Source organism: Abramis brama (genome assembly GCF_963993115.1).
Source record: "Abramis brama genome assembly, chromosome: 9".
NCBI lineage: Eukaryota > Metazoa > Chordata > Actinopteri > Cypriniformes > Leuciscidae > Abramis > Abramis brama.
Window position 1 is genome coordinate 8213349 of NC_139971.1, and position 19262 is coordinate 8232610.

At 37.9% G+C, this 19262-nt stretch overlaps 1 protein-coding gene across 2 annotated transcripts in view; it reads left to right on the top strand.

Annotated features, from left to right (window-relative positions):
- The window catches only part of cntn5 (contactin 5), a 315250-nt gene that overhangs the window by 210059 nt on the left and 85929 nt on the right, over positions 1–19262 (top strand). For both annotated transcript variants that reach the window (XM_084123899.1, XM_084123900.1), the window contains exons 7-8: positions 5619–5822; positions 18505–18607. In XM_084123899.1, coding sequence (XP_083980025.1) covers positions 5619–5822; positions 18505–18607 — 307 coding nt within the window. The remainder of the gene's footprint in view (positions 1–5618; positions 5823–18504; positions 18608–19262) is intronic.

Consider the following 19262-nt stretch of genomic DNA (forward strand, 5'->3'; position numbering starts at 1 on the left):
TTACATCATGTGTCATTCACCGGTGAAATGACTACTGTCGCACTGTATTTCAGCTTTATCCATGTGTGATTTCAAGACATAGTGGCAACACAGTCGAATCTAACTGAATAGGGCAAATTCAGTGGTACATAGAACTGTACTGTCAAACCTGAAATGTAGATACTTGCCACTCTCTGTAAAATTAAATACATTTAGACCACTTAACATAGTGATTGCTTTCAGGATATGAGGATACTTTCAACCAGCATAACAAAAAGTGTTTCTGTAGAGAATCACCTATTGCACCTTTAATTATTTATGATCAATGCCAGTACGCTTTCTCAATGATTCTTTAATTGTCACACCTTTGGAAAGTCGAAGCTTAAAGGAGTTCACCCAAAAATGACAATTCTCTCATCATTTACTCACACTCATGGCATCGCAGATACATATATGACTTTCTTTCTTCAGATAAACACAAAGAAAGATTTGTTTAGGAAAATAATCCACCTCTGTGGCCCTGTTTACACCTGCGTTTTGGTTGATCGGATCATAAGTAGACGAGGGAGATACATTTACATCTGCACGGTGAGTGCGTGTTAGAAATCAGGAATGGTGAGAACAATCCTGTCAAATCGTTTTTGTCTACCACTGGAAGTGGATGAAAGTGGATAAGCTCAGAACGTTTTAGACCCTATATACACCTGTATTTAGCATTATACACAAGTGATCCGATCGACCAAAATCTTAATATCAGGTGTAAACAGGGCCTGTGAGTCCAAATAATGCATGCGAATGGTTGCCGCTTGCAAGACCACACATAGCGATCATGCCGGTAATCCATATGGCCCCAGTGGACAAATCAATGTCAAACAATAACTGTGTGCATTGAAAAATACGAATATTTTAAACTCTTTCAATACTTCTTTCAATGTTTCCGGTCTACTATCATATGAGCGCTTCAGAAGACATTGATTCATCCACTGGGGTTGTATGGATTACCATCGCAATCACTGTGTGTGGTTTTTCAAGCGTCAACCGAGCAGCACTCATTTGCTTGCATTATATGGATTGATTATTATACAAAAAAAAAAAAAATTATGATGTGTTTATCTAAAGAAAGAAAGTCATAGGGATGGCATGAGTCTGAGTAAATGATGAGAGAATTTTCATTATTGGGTGAATTATCCCTTTAAAGCTTACTTACTATCATTCCATCATGACTTTGCAGCAAAAGTATAGGTGACCAACTCAGTAGAGCATGTAACCATACTGCATATTTCAGAAATAGAGCACTGCTGTACTTCTGATCATAGGCATCGTGAACTTTCATTCTATTCCAGTTCAGTGACTCTTTGACAATAACTTCATCTTTCCCCAGTTGTGTAAACCTAGGACATGAGCTCAAAAAACAGTATCAGAAGCCTCAGGCACTGATGCCGTCAGCTAGAAATAACGTGATTTATATTGTTTGACGCTTTATGAGGACGCCTTTCATGAGAGTCCTTTTGAATTTTATTTATGAGATAAATATTCATTGTTTACTCAGGTGACATTAGCCCTTGTGTATGAAAAATTGAACTGGAATCTCTATAAAGAGTGGCAATCCTTCAGTGATTAATCAGCGGGAGCACGGCACCTGTATTTACTATGCAAAAGAAATCAATGGTCTATGAAATTCATTCTTTAATTATTTGGAGAATAAATTGGTCTTGGGGAAATTCATTTGGACCATGAGGAAGTTTGTCTCTTTCTTTCTTTTTTTTCCTTTTCCTCTGCGAGAAAGTCTGTGTGACTGCGATATAGTCGACATAAGGCAAACAGCATGAGATCAGAGAAGTAATCCGCTCTCTCATATCTCCTGGATTTATATGGCATAATATGACTGCTTCAGAGTTACAGAAAAACACACATAATTTTGTTCTGTTGACAGCCTGTCTTTTGTCATTTGGATTCTAGCTCAATATGACATGATAAAGAATACTTCATTCCCCTGCATATCTGTGCGGAATAAGAAATGTGCCCGAGTACTCGGAAGTGACAGTAATGATTGATCACGAAAACGCAATGATTGCGTGTCTTGACTTTTGTTTTCCAACTTCAGAACAATAATCTTTAATATAGTGATTGGATACGGAGACATGTAGGTGTCACCTTCAAGTGATAAATGTAATGGAAAAGAAAGCAGGGACTTAGTTTAGTTTTAGTCTTAGCAGTCTTTGAAACCACAAAGTGCTTCCTAAAAAGAAAATTATATGTTGAAATTTTTATTTAAACAAATAAAATAAAAACTCTTTTCAATAATCAATTATTCATACAAAATCATGGAAACAGGGTTGACATTTTTAAATCATCCCCTACTGACAGTCATAACAAAATAATACGATAAAGAGTTTGCTTTGCTTTTTTTATACATATATACTCACCTAAAGGATTATTAGGAACACCATACTAATACTGTGTTTGACCCCCTTTCGCCTTCAGAACTGCCTTAATTCTACGTGGCATTGATTCAACAAGGTGCTGAAAGCATTCTTTAGAAATGTTGGCCCATATTGATAGCATCTTGCAGTTGATGGAGATTTGTGGGATGCACATCCAGGGCACGAAGCTCCCATTCCACCACATCCCAAAGATGCTCTATTGGGTTGAGATCTGGTGACTGTGGGGGCCATTTTAGTACAGTGAACTCATTGTCATGTTCAAGAAACCAATTTGAAATGATTCGAGCTTTGTTACATGGTGCATTATCCTGCTGGAAGTAGCCATCAGAGGATGGGTACATGGTGGTCATAAAGGGATGGACATGGTCAGAAACAATGCTCAGGTAGGCCGTGGCATTTAAACGATGCCCAATTGGCACTAAGGGGCCTAAAGTGTGCCAAGAAAACATCCACGACACCATTACACCACCACCACCAGCCTGCACAGTGGTAACAAGGCATGATGGATCCATGTTCTCATTCTGTTTACGCCAAATTCTGACTCTACCATCTGAATGTCTCAACAGAAATCGAGACTCATCAGACCAGGCAACATTTTTCCCGTCTTCAACTGTCCAATTTTGGTGAGCTCGTGCAAATTGTAGCCTCTTTTTCCTATTTGTAGTGGAGATGAGTGGTACCCGGTGAGGTCTTCTGCTGTTGTAGCCCATCCGCCTCAAGGTTGTGCGTGTTGTGGCTTCACAAATGCTTTGCTGCATACCTCGGTTGTAATGAGTGGTTATTTCAGTCAAAGTTGCTCTTCTATCAGCTTGAATCAGTCGGCCCATTCTCCTCTGACCTCTAGTATCAACCATAGACTGTAAAAAAATATGGACGTAGTGTCCGTGACGTCACCCGTAGGTTTCTGAAGAGCATTTTTGAAGCCTAAAGTGGGCGGAGCCGGCCGTCGCCATCTTGGCCTTGCGTCACTCCCGGATAACAGAAAATAGACAAACAGGCGGGGCGTGAGTGGAGCTGAGGAGCCTGGCTATCTGAAATCACCTAGCTCGACGTGATCGAGTTAGCTGATGATGTAAAGCCAATTAAACGTTCCTATTTTTGCCCTTCGAAATATTATAATAGTTAAAAGACATGGCTACAAGTGAGACTGTGTATTACTTCGAGAGTGTTTGTGTATGACAGTGATTTATGTGCATACATGTCCGTCACTCTTTCATGGTCCGTCAGCGCGGCATCGCTCAAGTTCGTAGAGAGCTTATTCAGTCCATTTTAAATTCTGATGTTGGCCGTCTCTCAAATGGGTTATGGTTTAACCGTTAAACCATAGATATATTGCCTTTGAAGTGCAAATAAATGCGCTAGAAAATCCGCGCTCATTCATGTGCATTTATTGCACGGACGGAGAAAGCGCCGACGCCTGCATGATTTCATCTGACGGTAACTTACATAAGCATATTATAATCCATCTGTTCCATGGGAGCAGAACGAACAAGCATTTATTGACGTTTTAAATTTGAAAACCCCAAAAAGCAACGAAATTGTCAGACATCCATTAGTGCATGTTCACAGAGGAAAACAACTGAAATACAGCGCTGGTTGTTCTCTCGAACGATAACGACGGAATCCAAAGACGTGGGCTTTGTAACGTTACCCAAGTATTAAATTGTATGAAATAATAATCCCGAAAAAAAGCACAAACACTGCAGAGATGGCAAGTTCAGCAGCTAACATTGCTGAGGTGAAGTGACGGCTAGTAACAGCAGACAAACGGCTAGCACTGACAGCGGCAATCCATCTGTCACTCAAGTGGCTTGGCCACACCCTTAAATTTAAATATTAATCAACTAAACGGACGAGTTATAAAATAATTCACCCCCCTCACAGTTGTTATGAAGGGCAAAATTAGCTGTATAGACCAAATCCACATACAGACACCAGGCTTTAAACACGTTTTTTTCTGCTGTAAAATTTGGCATTTTAACATGGGGGAGATACAGATTTGACTCACTTCTGACAACAGCCTCAAGCGGCCAGTCAACGAATTGCAGTTTAACTCACTTCCGTGTTGGTTTCAAGAGAGAGACGGGGAGGTTGCCGCTTGGTATCAACAAGGCATTTTCGCCCACAGGACTGCCGCATACTGGATGTTTTTCCCTTTTCACACCATTCTTTGTAAACCCTAGAAATCCCAGTAACTGAGCAGATTGTGAAATACTCAGACCGGCCCGTCTGGCACCAACAACCATGCCACGCTCAAAATGGCTTAAATCACCTTTCTTTCCCATTCTGACATTCAGTTTGGAGTTCAGGAGATTGTCTTGACCAGGACCACACCCCTAAATGCATTGAAGCAACTGCCATGTGATTGGTTGATTAGATAATTGCATTAATGAGAAATTGAACAGGTGTTCCTAATAATCCTTTAGGTGAGTGTATGTGCATACATACACACACACACACATATATATATATATATATATATATACATACACACACATATATATATATATATATATATATATATATATATATATATATATATATATACATACACACACATATATATATATATATATATATATATATATATATATATATATATACATACACACATATACATATATAAATAAAACTGATGCAACTTATATGATTTTTTTTATGCACTTGTATTTAATACGAAAGAGTGGATTAATGGCTGTTGTAAATTCAGCTTTGCCATCAAAGGAATAAATTACATTTTAAAATATATTAAAATAGAAAATGCTTCTTTTAAATTGTAATATTTCACAATATTTACTGTATTTTTGATCAAATAAGAGACTTGAGTACCACTAACACTTCTGATAAGGATAAAAGTTTAGTATGGAAGAGATGTGTTTTCCACTTTATTGTGTGGGGCCAAGTCTGGACACAGGGTTACTTCCCTCATTCCAATGCAGTTCGGTATATTATGCAAACACAAACCTGTTTCTCTGTGCATTTAACATGCAAGTTATGATTGCCTTGAACCCTGTAGTAGAGAGCACTTAATTAATCCATATCACCTACACATCCAGCTCCCTGACTCCCTTCTCCTATGAGCCCTCGCTCTGACAAGGTCAGCGCTCTACAATGCAGATTTAGACAGGGATTTCCTTAGGGACATGTGCGTTGTTCTTGCAGCTCATCTGCTTGCTCTCCTTCTTGCCCCAACAGAGATCATCTACAGCTGGGTGTTCAATGAGCTCCCCTCGTTCGTTGCAGAGGACAGCCGGCGATTCATCTCGCAAGAAACGGGAAATCTGTATATCTCCAAGGTGCAGCCCTCGGACGTGGGCAGCTACGTGTGCCAAGTAAAGAACACTGTGACCAATGCCAGGGTCCTGAGCCCACCGACGCCCCTGACTCTCAAAACAGATGGTGAGATATTACACGCGCTTCACACACACACACACACACACATCCCTGCTCCCTAAACCCCCTTCACCTGCACAGCAGAACTCGGCTGGATTCCAAGCGTCTCTCTAGGTGAACTAAGTTGATGAATCAATACCATGACATGAAGTCCCTTTGCTAATAAATTAAATTGAGACACTATTTTACCATTTTAGCACATGCCTTGAAATAAAATAATGACTATACAGCTTCAGATGGTACATGGGGCGATATAAATAAAAATGTCAGAGAATGTTTTATACATTTTGTGAGCACTATATATTATAACATACACATTTTACCTTTGACAAGTAACCCAGCAATGTATTTAGGTGAGATGTGCTGTTACTTTTCTAAGCGATCAGGTGTATGTTTTTGGCCTGGTGCATAATAAAATAGGCGATAAAACCCATGGACTTATGTTGAAGGTGGGACCCAAGTACAGACTATCATAGACTATATCGCCTACTACACTGTTGCAACTACATAGCAATGTGCTGGCTAAAAGTCCATAAATATATTTTAGCTTAATTACTTTTGACTTTATTTAAATAACTTCAATTAAAGGCACACACTATGTAAGATTTTTGGATTAAAATATCCAAAAACCATTAGAACAATGTTATATATTTTGTTGACTTGTGTACTTACATTATCCCAAATGTTTCCAAGAATGTTTAAATCTAGAGAAATAAGCAATTTTAACCAGGACACGGACCGTTTCTGTGCGTCACCTATCAATGACATCATACCCATGTTACCCTCGATTTTTGGTTTTATCCTGTAGATTTACAGCGAGTACCATGTTTTACCATACCTCGATCTAGCTTACTGCAGTGTGTAACAAGTGTCTCATAGTAGCCGCATTGTAGCGAACGCACAGAGTAGCATTATAACATAACTTTCAACACACTCAAATCTAAACTGTTACCCCACATATATGACCGGAAGAAGCGGAAGAGGTCGCTGTGGCATAATAAAAGCTCCACTGCTCTTGAGCCGAAATCACGACGCCATCAAGCTACGCCTTTGTTTTGAATAAGCGACCTCTAGCGGTGAAAAATTACATAGTGTGCCTTTAAAGCCAAATTTAGATGAAAAAGTTACTGTTTCTGTATTTTCTACTTCACCATGTCATGGTTAATTCAATGTGTTACGTGACTTTTCTTTGTAATTATTTGTGAAATTGATGAAAATTGTTTCAAAGCAAATTCTACATCAAATGATTTTCAGTGTACCGACAGCATAGTAAAGATGCTAAATGTGCTGAGGTACATGACAGTTGGATTTGTGAGATTTTTTTTTTTTTTTTTAGCTCTGGATCACAACCCAGGAAAAATTCCATCAATATCTCAGAAGGCTACAAATAATGAATGTGCCTGCAAATCAGGCTTGAAAGGAAATGTGGCAGTTTTTCAGCTGTGTGACAAGCGGGTCAGTTGTCTACATTAATGCTTTTATGCCACGTGAAGCCGGTTTAATGAGACGTCTGACTTATATGTGTAGTTTATCTGCCTCATTCTTTCTTCTTCATTCTCATCGCACGAGAGGCCTTTAGGGCCAAACCGAAAGTGTCATGAATTCCAAACATCCGCATTAAACAGAGAGCATGAGATGCTTCATCTTTTGCTTTAGAGCATTTTTTTTTTTACACAGACAATGCGCTCTGGTGAAACTGGCCATCGGGGAAATCATTTTCCAGCATAAAATTAGATGAATCAATGGTCCTCTTCCAGAATGGGCCGTAGTTTCTTTAATAGCAGATTCCCGTGGGCCAAGCGAGGGAGCTAAACACCCGGCTGTCTCTTCAGGCATTTTTCCGTACCTCACAGACACGCACGCATCACCTGCCGCGGGTACACGTCAATGTCAGCCGTCCTGGAACGCAATCCCAGAACAGCCGGGCTAAAAGGACTACAGTGCCCTGAAAGCTTGTTTTTGCCTACAATGCTTAATGTTGCCTGTCCTTTGTGAGGGCACCACGTCCCCTTCGGCATAACCTTGTTGTTGAGAAACGCTCCTCGGGGGTATAGCGCATCTAAGCGCATTAGCATACTAAATTGGATTTGCGGCCCTCGTTAGCACAGATTGCAAATGCAAGAAGCGTCGCGTTCTCCGGTCGCGCTCGGAAGTTAAAGAAAAGAGCAGAGACGGGTAGCTGAAGGCTAGAGAGGAAAAGAAAAGGCTCGAGGGACGTCTCAGAGCCACAGGTGGTGGAGTCATGATGAATTGCTCTGTGGCAGCTGCATTTGAAAATTACCGTACAGTCAGGGTGCCGCAGAAGGCTGTGTGGAACGAGAGCCGGTTCAGCGAGAGGTTAGTCACCCATAACACAAGCACGCATGATGGCAATCTTTATTCATTCAACGGCTGACGTACGCAGCGTTCGCTTGGCAGGCGTTGTGTGGGAAGCATCACGTGCTCGGCAGCTAAACGACTGCGCCTAAAAGCCTGAAAATGATTTTGGCACCCCCGGCCAAGCTCGAATTGCCGTGCTCTCAGCCGTTCTCCTAGTTCTCTTAAAGCTCACCAATCCACGGCCCACGATTTGTGCTCTCTGCTGAGACAGGACGATAATTAACTGCACGAGACGCTCCGTGCCGGAATGCGCAGGTGAAGCGATTCACCTATGTCCTTCCCTTGGCTAAGACACTCTTAATCAAAGCTGCCCAACTACATCTGCGCTCGACTACACCTTCAGGGCAAGTCATGCATCTTCCCCACCCGCTCTCTCTTGGAGAAACAGCAAAGGCAGCCGAGGTCTTCTGTACTTACGTGATGAATCGCACCTTAATAGATGTGACTCAGAAGGAACAATAACTCTCACAGAGCCTGGGCGCTCACAAAACACTCGATGGTGCTGGGATTACTCGTCCTTCCCGCTTGGCCTTGGATCTTGAAGGGGCAGCATTTTTAAGTAGAGGGTCAAGCATTTCTGAGGCCTTCATCATTGTCATTAATTTATAGGGGAGAACATATCTGTGTCCTTGGATTCGAAGAGCAAAAGTGCGGTGACTTCAATTACTGAGCTACATATTTTGGGTCAGTGTTCCAAATAAGATTTTAAATGTCACTAAGGGTCATACAAAATGCATACTGATAGCGTTGATGTCTTATTCTCTAATAGTATCACTGTGTTCATGCTTTTCTTATCACAAAATGAGAGTCATGTCTTCTCTTCAAATATGACTACCATGTGTAGTGTGTCAGTGGATCTCAAACTTTTTGACTTCAAGCAGTTCAAAAGTTTGGGGTCAGTAAGAATTTTTATTTTATTTTTGGGGGGAAAGAAATAAAAGAAATCAGTACTTTCAATCAAGGATGAATTCAATTGATCAAAAGTTCCGCATATTAGAATGATTTCTGAAGGATCTTGTGACACTGAAGACTGTAGTAATGATGCTGAATTTTATTTTATTTTTTTGCTGATCTTTCAGCCCCACACTTTGAGAACCACTGGTGTACACTAACATTCACATACATACAGTACATAAGTACCAGACTATTTTAAATAATTTTAAGTCATCTTGAGGCCCCTTAAAAAGTTTATTGAGGCCCCATAGTGGGCCCCAGGCCCCTGGTTGAGAACCACTGCTGTATGTCCATGGAATGCCCAGAATTTAGAGTTTGCTGTAAAAATTAATTTTCCACTTAAGCATACAGTGTTTCCGCATCTTATTCGCTAACCACCCAAAGTCAAACTTGATCACAATTGCCATTTACACACTGCACATTTTCAGGAGTGGCAAGCACATTAAAATGTGGAACAAGAAGAAATTACAGTAATTGACATAATGATAACAAAAGCAACATTTTAGCATCTTGTGGCTATGAGTAAGAAAGATGGTTTAGTTTTGTTTATGCTTGTACCCTCTATTTTAAATTATGTTATTATATAAAGTAGATATGACATACAATAATGTGCATTTAACGAATGCAGTCCTTTATGCTAGTTTAGTCAAGACAAGTACCTCTGTTTCTGTGATTTTTCTAGCACCTCAGACAAGCTGTCAGTGTCCAACTGAGGGTAACACAAACATCTTAGTTGTTTAGTTAGGGTCCATACATATTCTGAGGATTTTGTATAAATGGCGTTGTTACTAGCTGATATTTTCCATGAGTTAATTTAGTTGTAGAATTCAGTTGTCACTCTTGTAAATAACCCCACATGACGTGATTGAGCGATCACAAGAGTTTATGGTGTAGCACTGTGGCAGTCATATTTAAATAAAGCCGGTGTCATTCTTTTCAAACACACCTCTTTTCTATGCAAATGAGGCATATAGTCACAAGTCACAAATGTTGCACTTAGGCTATGTTTAGACTGCAAGCAAAAATCTGATTTTTTTGCATGCCCAGATTTGATCCAAATGGGGTTTTGAAAGTCTGGAAAGCAGAAAAAAAAGAAAGAAAACATGAAATTTATTTCAAATCCGATTCAAACCACATTTGGAGCTGATTTGAAAGATCTCAGTCTTGACACTTCTGCTGCTCAAATTGGATTTTGAAAACCCCAGCATTAGATCATTTACCAGTACAAAATATACATCTTCTAGAAGCTCTAGCCAGACTAAGCAAGAAATCAGTATGACCTTTCATGACAGGCATTTCCCTTAAACTGCCGTTTCAGTTCACATCATGATGTCACGGTAAACATGTATTGGCCCTTTTTTTAAAAAGGTCTTGTGAGTTATGCCTCAGTAATGTGTTCAGACATTGAGTGGACATGTGCTACGCCTGTATATAAATGCTTCAATAGGTGCACTGTGGACTACAGAATGAATCGTAACATGACACATCTCATAATTGTGATTTTAATCTGAAGTGAAATGATTATGTGATGATGCACTGAGTGCATGATCACACATTAAAGATTCTGACAATTGAATGGTAGGCTTTCTTTAGTTTCGGATTACAAGGACCTTGACAGTCTATTTTGTTTTCCCAACAGACCATCTAATTCTTTCTATCTTTAAGGAGTTGTTCACCAAAAAAATAACATTTGGCCATCATTTGCTCACCCTCATGTTGTTGCAAACCCAAATGGTTTCTTTCGTTTGTGGAACATGAAAGTTTATCAGAATGTTCACACTGCTCTTTTCCATAAGATAAAAGCAAATGGTGGCCAGGGGCTGTCAAAAATACATAAACGCATCATAAAATTAGCCAATATGATTCATGCACTAAGTCTACTTCAGATTACTATAACGGAAAATTTCGATGAACTACTTTTTGACAACTTGATGCTGCCTTTTGGTCGACTTTCATTTTGATTGTATGGAAAAGAGCAGTGTGAACATACCTGTGTGTAGACCCGTTTTATTAGAGGGGAAATTACATGAATGACATGAGAGTACGGTGGCCGAGAAATGCAAAACAAACCACAATGCTGAAAACAAAACAACAAATTTATAAACGCAATGGAAAGACTAAAAACAAAATAACATCAGAAAACACAACGACAAATCTAAAAAAACAAAATAACAAATCAGAAAACACGACGACAAATCTGAAAACAAAATAACAAATCAGAAAACACAACGACAAATCAGAAAACACGACGACAAATCTGAAAACAAAATAACAAATCAGAAAACACGACGACAAATCTGAAAACAAAATAACAAATCAGAAAACACGACGACAAATCTGAAAACAAAATAACAAATCAGAAAACACAACGACAAATCTGAAAACAAAATAACAAACCAGAAAACACAACGACAAATCTGAAAACAAAATAACAAACCAGAAAACACATCGACAAATCTGAAAACAAAATAACAAACCAGAAAACACAACAACAAATCTGAAAACAAAATAACAAATCAGAAAACACAACAAATCTGAAAACACAACGACAAATCTGAAAACAAAATAACAAACAGAAAACACTACGACAAATCTGAAAACAAATTAAAAAGTCAGAAAACACAACGACAAGTCAGACAAAACGAAAAGGTAGGTATATGTGGCGAATGGAATACTGACCGCTGATTGGACGAGACATCTGTCAATCAAGACATGCAGAAAGTACAGCAAACTGCGGCAGAAGAAGGTCGATTCGTGTGTGCATGTCTAAATATTAGCTGTATCGTCTGCGATAATATATATTTTTTAATTATGTGCGAGGCTGTGAGCTGACATTATCGAGTATGTCACTGATTTTGCAAAAAAGCAAACATAAACACTATTAGAATGCAGTTATAATGAATTCCAGATATAGGGATCTGCTCCCTAAATGTTCTTGCTACATGCCACTCTCCCATTTTACCAGATCGAGTTCATTTATAAATAGACAGTTCTAATATTTACACATGCACACACGAATCGACCTTCTTCTGCCACAGTCTGCTGTACTTTCTGCATGTCTTGATTGACAGATGTCTCATCCAACCAGCAGTCAGTATTCCATTCGCCACATATACCTACCTTTTCTGTTTTGTCTGACTTGTCATTGTGTTTTCTGATTTGTTATTTTGTTTGAGTAAGTAAATTATGAAAATGACATTTTTTTGGCAAACTATCCCTATAACCGTTTTTACACTACCATGCAGGTTTTCTCTCTCATTCTGCTTTCAAAATGCACTTTTGATTTGGTTTAGTCATTAGAAAATAGATGTCAAGCCCAGCATTGGGATAATGGATTATTTCATTAGCAGTTGTATGTAAAAGCTTGGATATCTGATGGATGCCCAGACTTTCATCAGGTGATTGTTCTCTATGGCACAACAAAAGAAATGGAAAATTGCATTGCACAAAACTACCTCATTCCATGATAATAAATTGATTAAATTGTGATTTGAAAATCATCACAACACAAAAAAGGTCTCGGGTGTTTGTTTCGGCACAGCTGGCCTAGAATTCATTCCTATCAATTTCAGCCCTTCTAGACGCTAAATAGGATACGCAGAAAATGCATTACAGCATAAACCAGTGAAATGTTGCAAATTCATTATACACATGGGATTGCTTTGGAATCATAAATGTGTAACAAGTAAGGAGATTGAGATTGAAATTGAAAAGTTGTCTGGGGAAAAAACACACTGCTATCATAAAATAGGCTATAAATGTGCTGTATAGATTACAGCTGTAGGCAAGGGGTCAGAGTTTTGGCTGGTTAGTTTCAGCAGTTAGTCCCTGATGGCCTCGTAGATGCCGTGCCCACAGCATTCTGCGGGCAAAAAGCATCTTTCTCCATGGATGATCATTCAAAAGCTGCCTTCGCTATTGCTTAAATCGTTTTCAGTCTGTGCATTAGTCATGGGGATATTTGAAGGACTCTTTGTTACACCACCAAGTGTCATTCATTCAACCAATTCATTAAAAAATTCGGATAAATTAAGGTTTGCAACAGGTGTGTCCCAATTTGTGTATTTATGCATTCTATGCTATTTTTGTATAAGTATAAATAATTGTTGATTGTTGGACACTTCAGGGACTCAACTGTTGCAGTTTTTATTATATAGCGGAAGGATCCTTTTTTTTATATAATCTTTGGCTTTCACTGAAGGTGGTCGAGACATGTTCAAGATTATGGCACAATTGCAATATTTGTTATATTATTCAAAGTGCAAATAGGAAAGAAATACTTTCTTATGCAACATTCATACAGCAGTTGCCCATTTAATAAGACTGATAATGATAATTAGGCCTCTGAATGGGAGTGTTTCCCTTCGTAATTGCAGACTTACTCAATGCCAGCTGACATATCTCTCAGCAAATGGATATAGATGAGCCCTCACAACATCCGCATGAATAAACAAAGGATCTATGCCCTCTGGCTATGACTGCAGAAGTGAAACGCAGCCATTCAAGATTCCTCTGCGTTCCACCGAATTCTGCACATCAATTAGACTCCAGCGTGGTGCTCTGTTTTGAGGACAAATTCTCTCGCCCCGTTTCCCAGCGGCCTCTGTAGTGTACTTGCAAAATAATTTAGTTTAGCAGCTTGTCATGCGAGCTACTGTGGAGAATTCCCTCTCTGTGTCACTGGCAGCTACTGGGTTTGTCGTACCTGTTTGCTGTGATCCCTCAAGCTTTGTTGTGCTGAATTGTAAATCCAGCAGTCTGTTTACTGTTGTACAGTAGATAGAATTTATTAATGCATTCTGAATCATACTTATCCTTTAACCATGCAAAGCCTGACATATAAAATAATAGTGAGAACAATCTATTTTTAAAATGTATCTATTTTATTATTGAACCATTTGACAATATTTGATATATCATATCAATATTTGATACATCAGGCTTTGGCTCATATATGATACAGGAGAATGTGGAGCTCATACTTGAGGAGAACACAAACACATTCAGAGGTCCAAACTGAGCAAAATATTGTTATTATTTGCTAAATATGTTTGGTACCGTTGCTGATATATATATGCCCAAAATACACAATGCTGTAATCATGTAAATCAATGAGATCTCTACAACAGTAGTAGACTCCTTATATAAAATAAATATCAGTTGTCAAAACTATATCTCCCAATAATATGTCTTAGCAAGATGATATTTAAATGCTTAGTTTTGTGATCAATCCTCTGTAGTTTTTAATGTGGGGGACATATACTTTAATACAATGCTGATTGAGAGATGAACAAATAAACGTTCCTCAAAAGCCTTATGTATCATATTTGGTACTCACAATTTAACATGATTTTTCTAAAAAAAATCATGTATGGATAAGGTTTTTTTTTTTTTTTTCAGTCCAATTAGTGTTCATCTTGAAACAATATAAACGTATTCTCACATTTACTTTCACAGTATAAAGACACATACACCATGACCAGAAAGGAGGTGTTTTTAGAATTATACTAAACAGCCTTTTACTTGCTTAAAAAATAAAAAAAATAAAGTATGAACTATCAAGCAATGGCCAGAAGTCATATAAAATATTGTGTACAATAGGTTTTTCAACCGTTTTGATCATGTCGATAATTTAGAGACCCTTTTTATCATATCAAATATGATAAAATACACTTTATAGGGTTTAGAATGCATTATTTCTGTTGCACATTAGCATGATCGTAGCCCTTTTATCTCGATAGTTATGAATCGTGTATGAGTTTCTTTTAACATTTACAGTGGCCCTTAAAAATATATATCAGGATGCTTAAGACATACTTTACTGAGTTGCAGACCCTAAAGGAAAATGAAAACTGAACTTAAATATCAAATTTAGAAGATGCATGTGAGGTTATTGGGGTCTTTTTTCCCAGGAAAAAAAAGTGTATATTATATTATATTATATTATATTATATTATATTATATTATATTATATTATATTATATTATATTATATTATATTATATTAATTACACTTGATTTTATATTTTGTAAACTAATGCAAAGACATCCATATAAGTCTGGCTAAAGTGTCCAAGAACCTTTTGGTGCTGGTGTATGTTCGATTGTCACATTTATAACATGTCTTGGGCTGTTGCACTATTGATTGTGAGGTCAATGTTCTAGAGCAGCTGCTTTGGATATTTCAGGCGATAGAGTCCACATGAGCGATGTAATCCATCATATAATAGTACCTCAGGCCTCTGCTAAATCTACAAAGCACCTACATGAACCGAAAGAAAAAAATAAAACATGAGCCCAGTGCACAGGAAGCGCAAGCTTCCTGTCACAAGCTTTAATTAATGAGTTTGGGCTTCCAAAAAGCAACCGGGAAGATGACAAGGTGGAATTTCATGTGAGAGGGGCAAAAGGTGTGAGTAATGTGCTGATCCAACACCTACAAACTGAGATATTTAGAGATTTGCTGGCCCATAGAAGCAGATGCAGCAGAGCTAACCGATTGCAGTATTAGATCACTTGCTAACACTTTATTTTAATAGTCCACTTTAGACATTCTGCTTAGTAACTTTGCTACTACGTGTCAACTATGAGTAATTAGAGTACTAGAAGACTTTCTGATTTATATCTTTTAACAATTTATTTTGATGGTCCCCCAACAGACATTCTACTGACTATAAGTAACTTTGTTAGTAGATGGCAACTTATTCTACTAACCTGAACCCTAACAGTCTACTAATACTCTAATGAGAGTTAGTTGACATGTAGTTGCAAAAGTTACTTATAGAATGTCTAAAGTGGCCTTACTCTTCACACCACTGCTCTAGTTATCAGGTGGGTTTCTTTTGTAATTTTGTCTGGCTCAATAAGACAATGGTGAGTAGAGTTAGTGTAAATAGACTCTGTCAATAAGGCAGACTATTTGCACTTAGCCAGGTTTAAAAGCACCCAGTTGTTGGTATTCGAGATAGGCCTACTACTCTTTTTCACATACTACTTAGTAAGGAAGTAGGCAGGGCCGGACTGGGACACAATTTCAGGCCGGGAAATCCTACACCCATCCAGGCCATCCTATGCACCCAAATAAAATTTAGAAACACGGACAACCCTATTTTTTCCTAAATTACATTAATTGGTCTAAATCCTTAGGCTGGGGCCGTGTAAAATAATTAAAGGCTTTCTCTTGAACGGTATCCTCACTTCCCTTTTCCTTCATTTTCCCTAATATCTCTGTCTCTCCCTTCCACCAGTATCATCAGCCTCATATACTAAGAAAAGTGGAGCACTAGTGTTCTAGTGTGCATATATATATATATATATATATATATATATATATATATATATATATATATATATATATATATATATATATTAGGGCTGTCAAAAGATTAATCGCGATTAATCGCATCCAAAATAAAAGTTTGTGTTTAAATAATATATTTGAGTGTACTGTGTATAATTAAATTTGTATCTAGAAATACATACACATGCATGTATATATTTAAGAAAAATGTGTTATTTATATATAAAAAAATTATATTTATATATAATATAAATTATATATAAATATATACAGTAGCCTATATGTATGCAAATATTTCTTAAATATATACATGCATGTGTGTGTATTTATATATACAAAATAATTATACACAGTACACACACATATATTATTTAAACACAAACTTTTATTTTGGATGCGATTAATCGCGATTAATCTTTTGACAGCCCTAATATATATATATATATATATATATGTATGTATGTATGTATGTATATATATATATGTATGTAGGCCTATGTATGTATGTATGTATGTAGGCCTATGTATGTATGTAGGCCTATGTATAAAGTGTGTGTATTTTTCTTGTACCTGTCTCATCTTCACTTGTCACTTCTTCATCTGTCACTTGTTGGCCTCATGTTACAAACAGAACTGTCTCCACCTTGGTGTAAAACAACCACCTTATTATAATTTGTTTGCCCAGAATCTACATTTATTTTAGTAAAAAAAAATATATATATATATTATATTTATGAGAAAATGTTGTTTTTATCTTAAAATTACTTAAATATCCAACATTTAGCAACACACTATTTCATACAATATGTAAAAAAAATAATAATCTTATTTTGCTTCTACATGTCATCTCACTCAATGTGATCATTGCACCACAGCTAGTGCTAGTTGACTGTCTCCACCTTCATTTGAAAAAAAGTTTTAAACCTCACAAATGGGCAGACATAATTTTCTAAATTGTCTAATAAAATGTTATTGCATTATTTTTTATTGATGTCTGCACTATCACTCCTGTCTCCCTGCTCCCAGTACCTACCACATAAATGTTAATATTTGTCTGCTAAATTACTACTAATGTAACTTTACACTACATAATATCAATCTCCTTTAGCATACAGTATTTTGAGTGACAATATTAAAGGGTAACTAAACCCTAAACCAACTTTTTTTAGTTAATGAAAAATAATAGACGCTATACCACTTACATTTGCTAGCATTTCAATACTAAGTTAACGAAGAAAAAAGTACAGTATTTACAGATGAAACTGCCCTGCACTTGAAGCCCTGAACAGGTCAGTAATTTTGCAACATTTTGATTCTTGGTTTTGAAGTGCTTTCTTTTTCTTTGTCCTTTCCCTCTCTGCTCCACCTGGTCGTTTTCTCTCCATTATCGGGTGCTGCTCGCATTTTCTGTTTAACCGTTTGGCTGAGGCTTACAGTCGAGTCGTAGCCTTGCCAGTCAAGACTAACAGATTCATGATTTTATTTTATTTTATAATAATAATAATTATTATAATAATAATGGCCAGTCCGGGCCTGGAAGTAGGCATATTTGGACGCAGTGAAAGTCTGACATAAATTAGCAAGATGGCTAGAATTGTTTATATCAGCTGTAGGTTATTGAACTTTAAGGTAATGATTTTAGTGCTAACGCTTACATGCAAACACAAACAGGTGTATTCAAAACATTATGCTGCCACAGAGAATCACTGCCACTAATGAACCAGCTAAATGAGTCATCTTTTCTGGCAAACTTTATTGCTATTCTTCGTCAGCAGTAAACGAAATGTCTACAAGCTAAATTGTAGATTAAACACTGACAATGAATTCCAGATAATGAATGCCAATTAGTTTCCGTCATGACTGATACACCCTGAACTTGGAATGTTAGATTTGTCCTAGTGGGGTTTATAACAAAAGTATGCACACTTTTTGTAGTGTGTCATACAAATATGTGCATTGAGACTTCTAAAGGCGTACACTTTAATGCTTAGCTCCCATTGTATATGGTGTAGTCTAAATAGATTTACATATGTGTGTCTTCTTTTTTGTTTTTCAGGTGTGATGGGGGAGTATGAGCCCAAAATTGAAGCGCATTTTCCCCAGACGGTGCTGGCAGCCAAAGGTGTCACAGTGAGGCTGGAGTGCTTTGCCCTTGGGAAGTAAGTACACTGGCATAATCCCCCACCCTCACCCATACCTCTTCCCATTGCAACACCTGAAGGTGCCTTTCTACTGCACAAAGACAGAACATTCACCGTCGCTCCTTTGAAACACCTCTTTTGCTGTTGGAATCATTAATAATCATAATTACGACCAATTTAACCAGTCAAACCACTTTCTTTTCATAGTAGAGAGCAGAATGCATCCTCCAGAGAAGAGATTGGACCAGGAGGATAGCTATTTTTATTCCTAACTCCGCTTTGCTGTTAAATGAGCTCTCCACAAGTACTGAACTCTGCACCATAACTGATATAGTGGCAATTTCACTGTGATTGGTGTAGAAACGGCGCCAGGCTTCGGCCCCTGGGAGCTGTATATTCTCGTAATAGTTGAACGGGCGGCTGAAGGTGAGGGCCAGGGGTCATGAGGGAGGAGAGCGATTTGAGAGTCTGTACATGCCATTGTTTGGAGGATGCTTTTAATATCTGTTATGTTCCCATATGGTCAAGGATATAGCACAGTGAGAAATGAAAGTGGCCAGTACCGGCCCACATCCGGAAGGCAGAAAAGCACTCTGACATTCATTCAGCGCAGCGCATTGCCTCTAAATGATGGAGCGAGGAGGCTTTTCCCATACGTGTTTAAGATGCACCT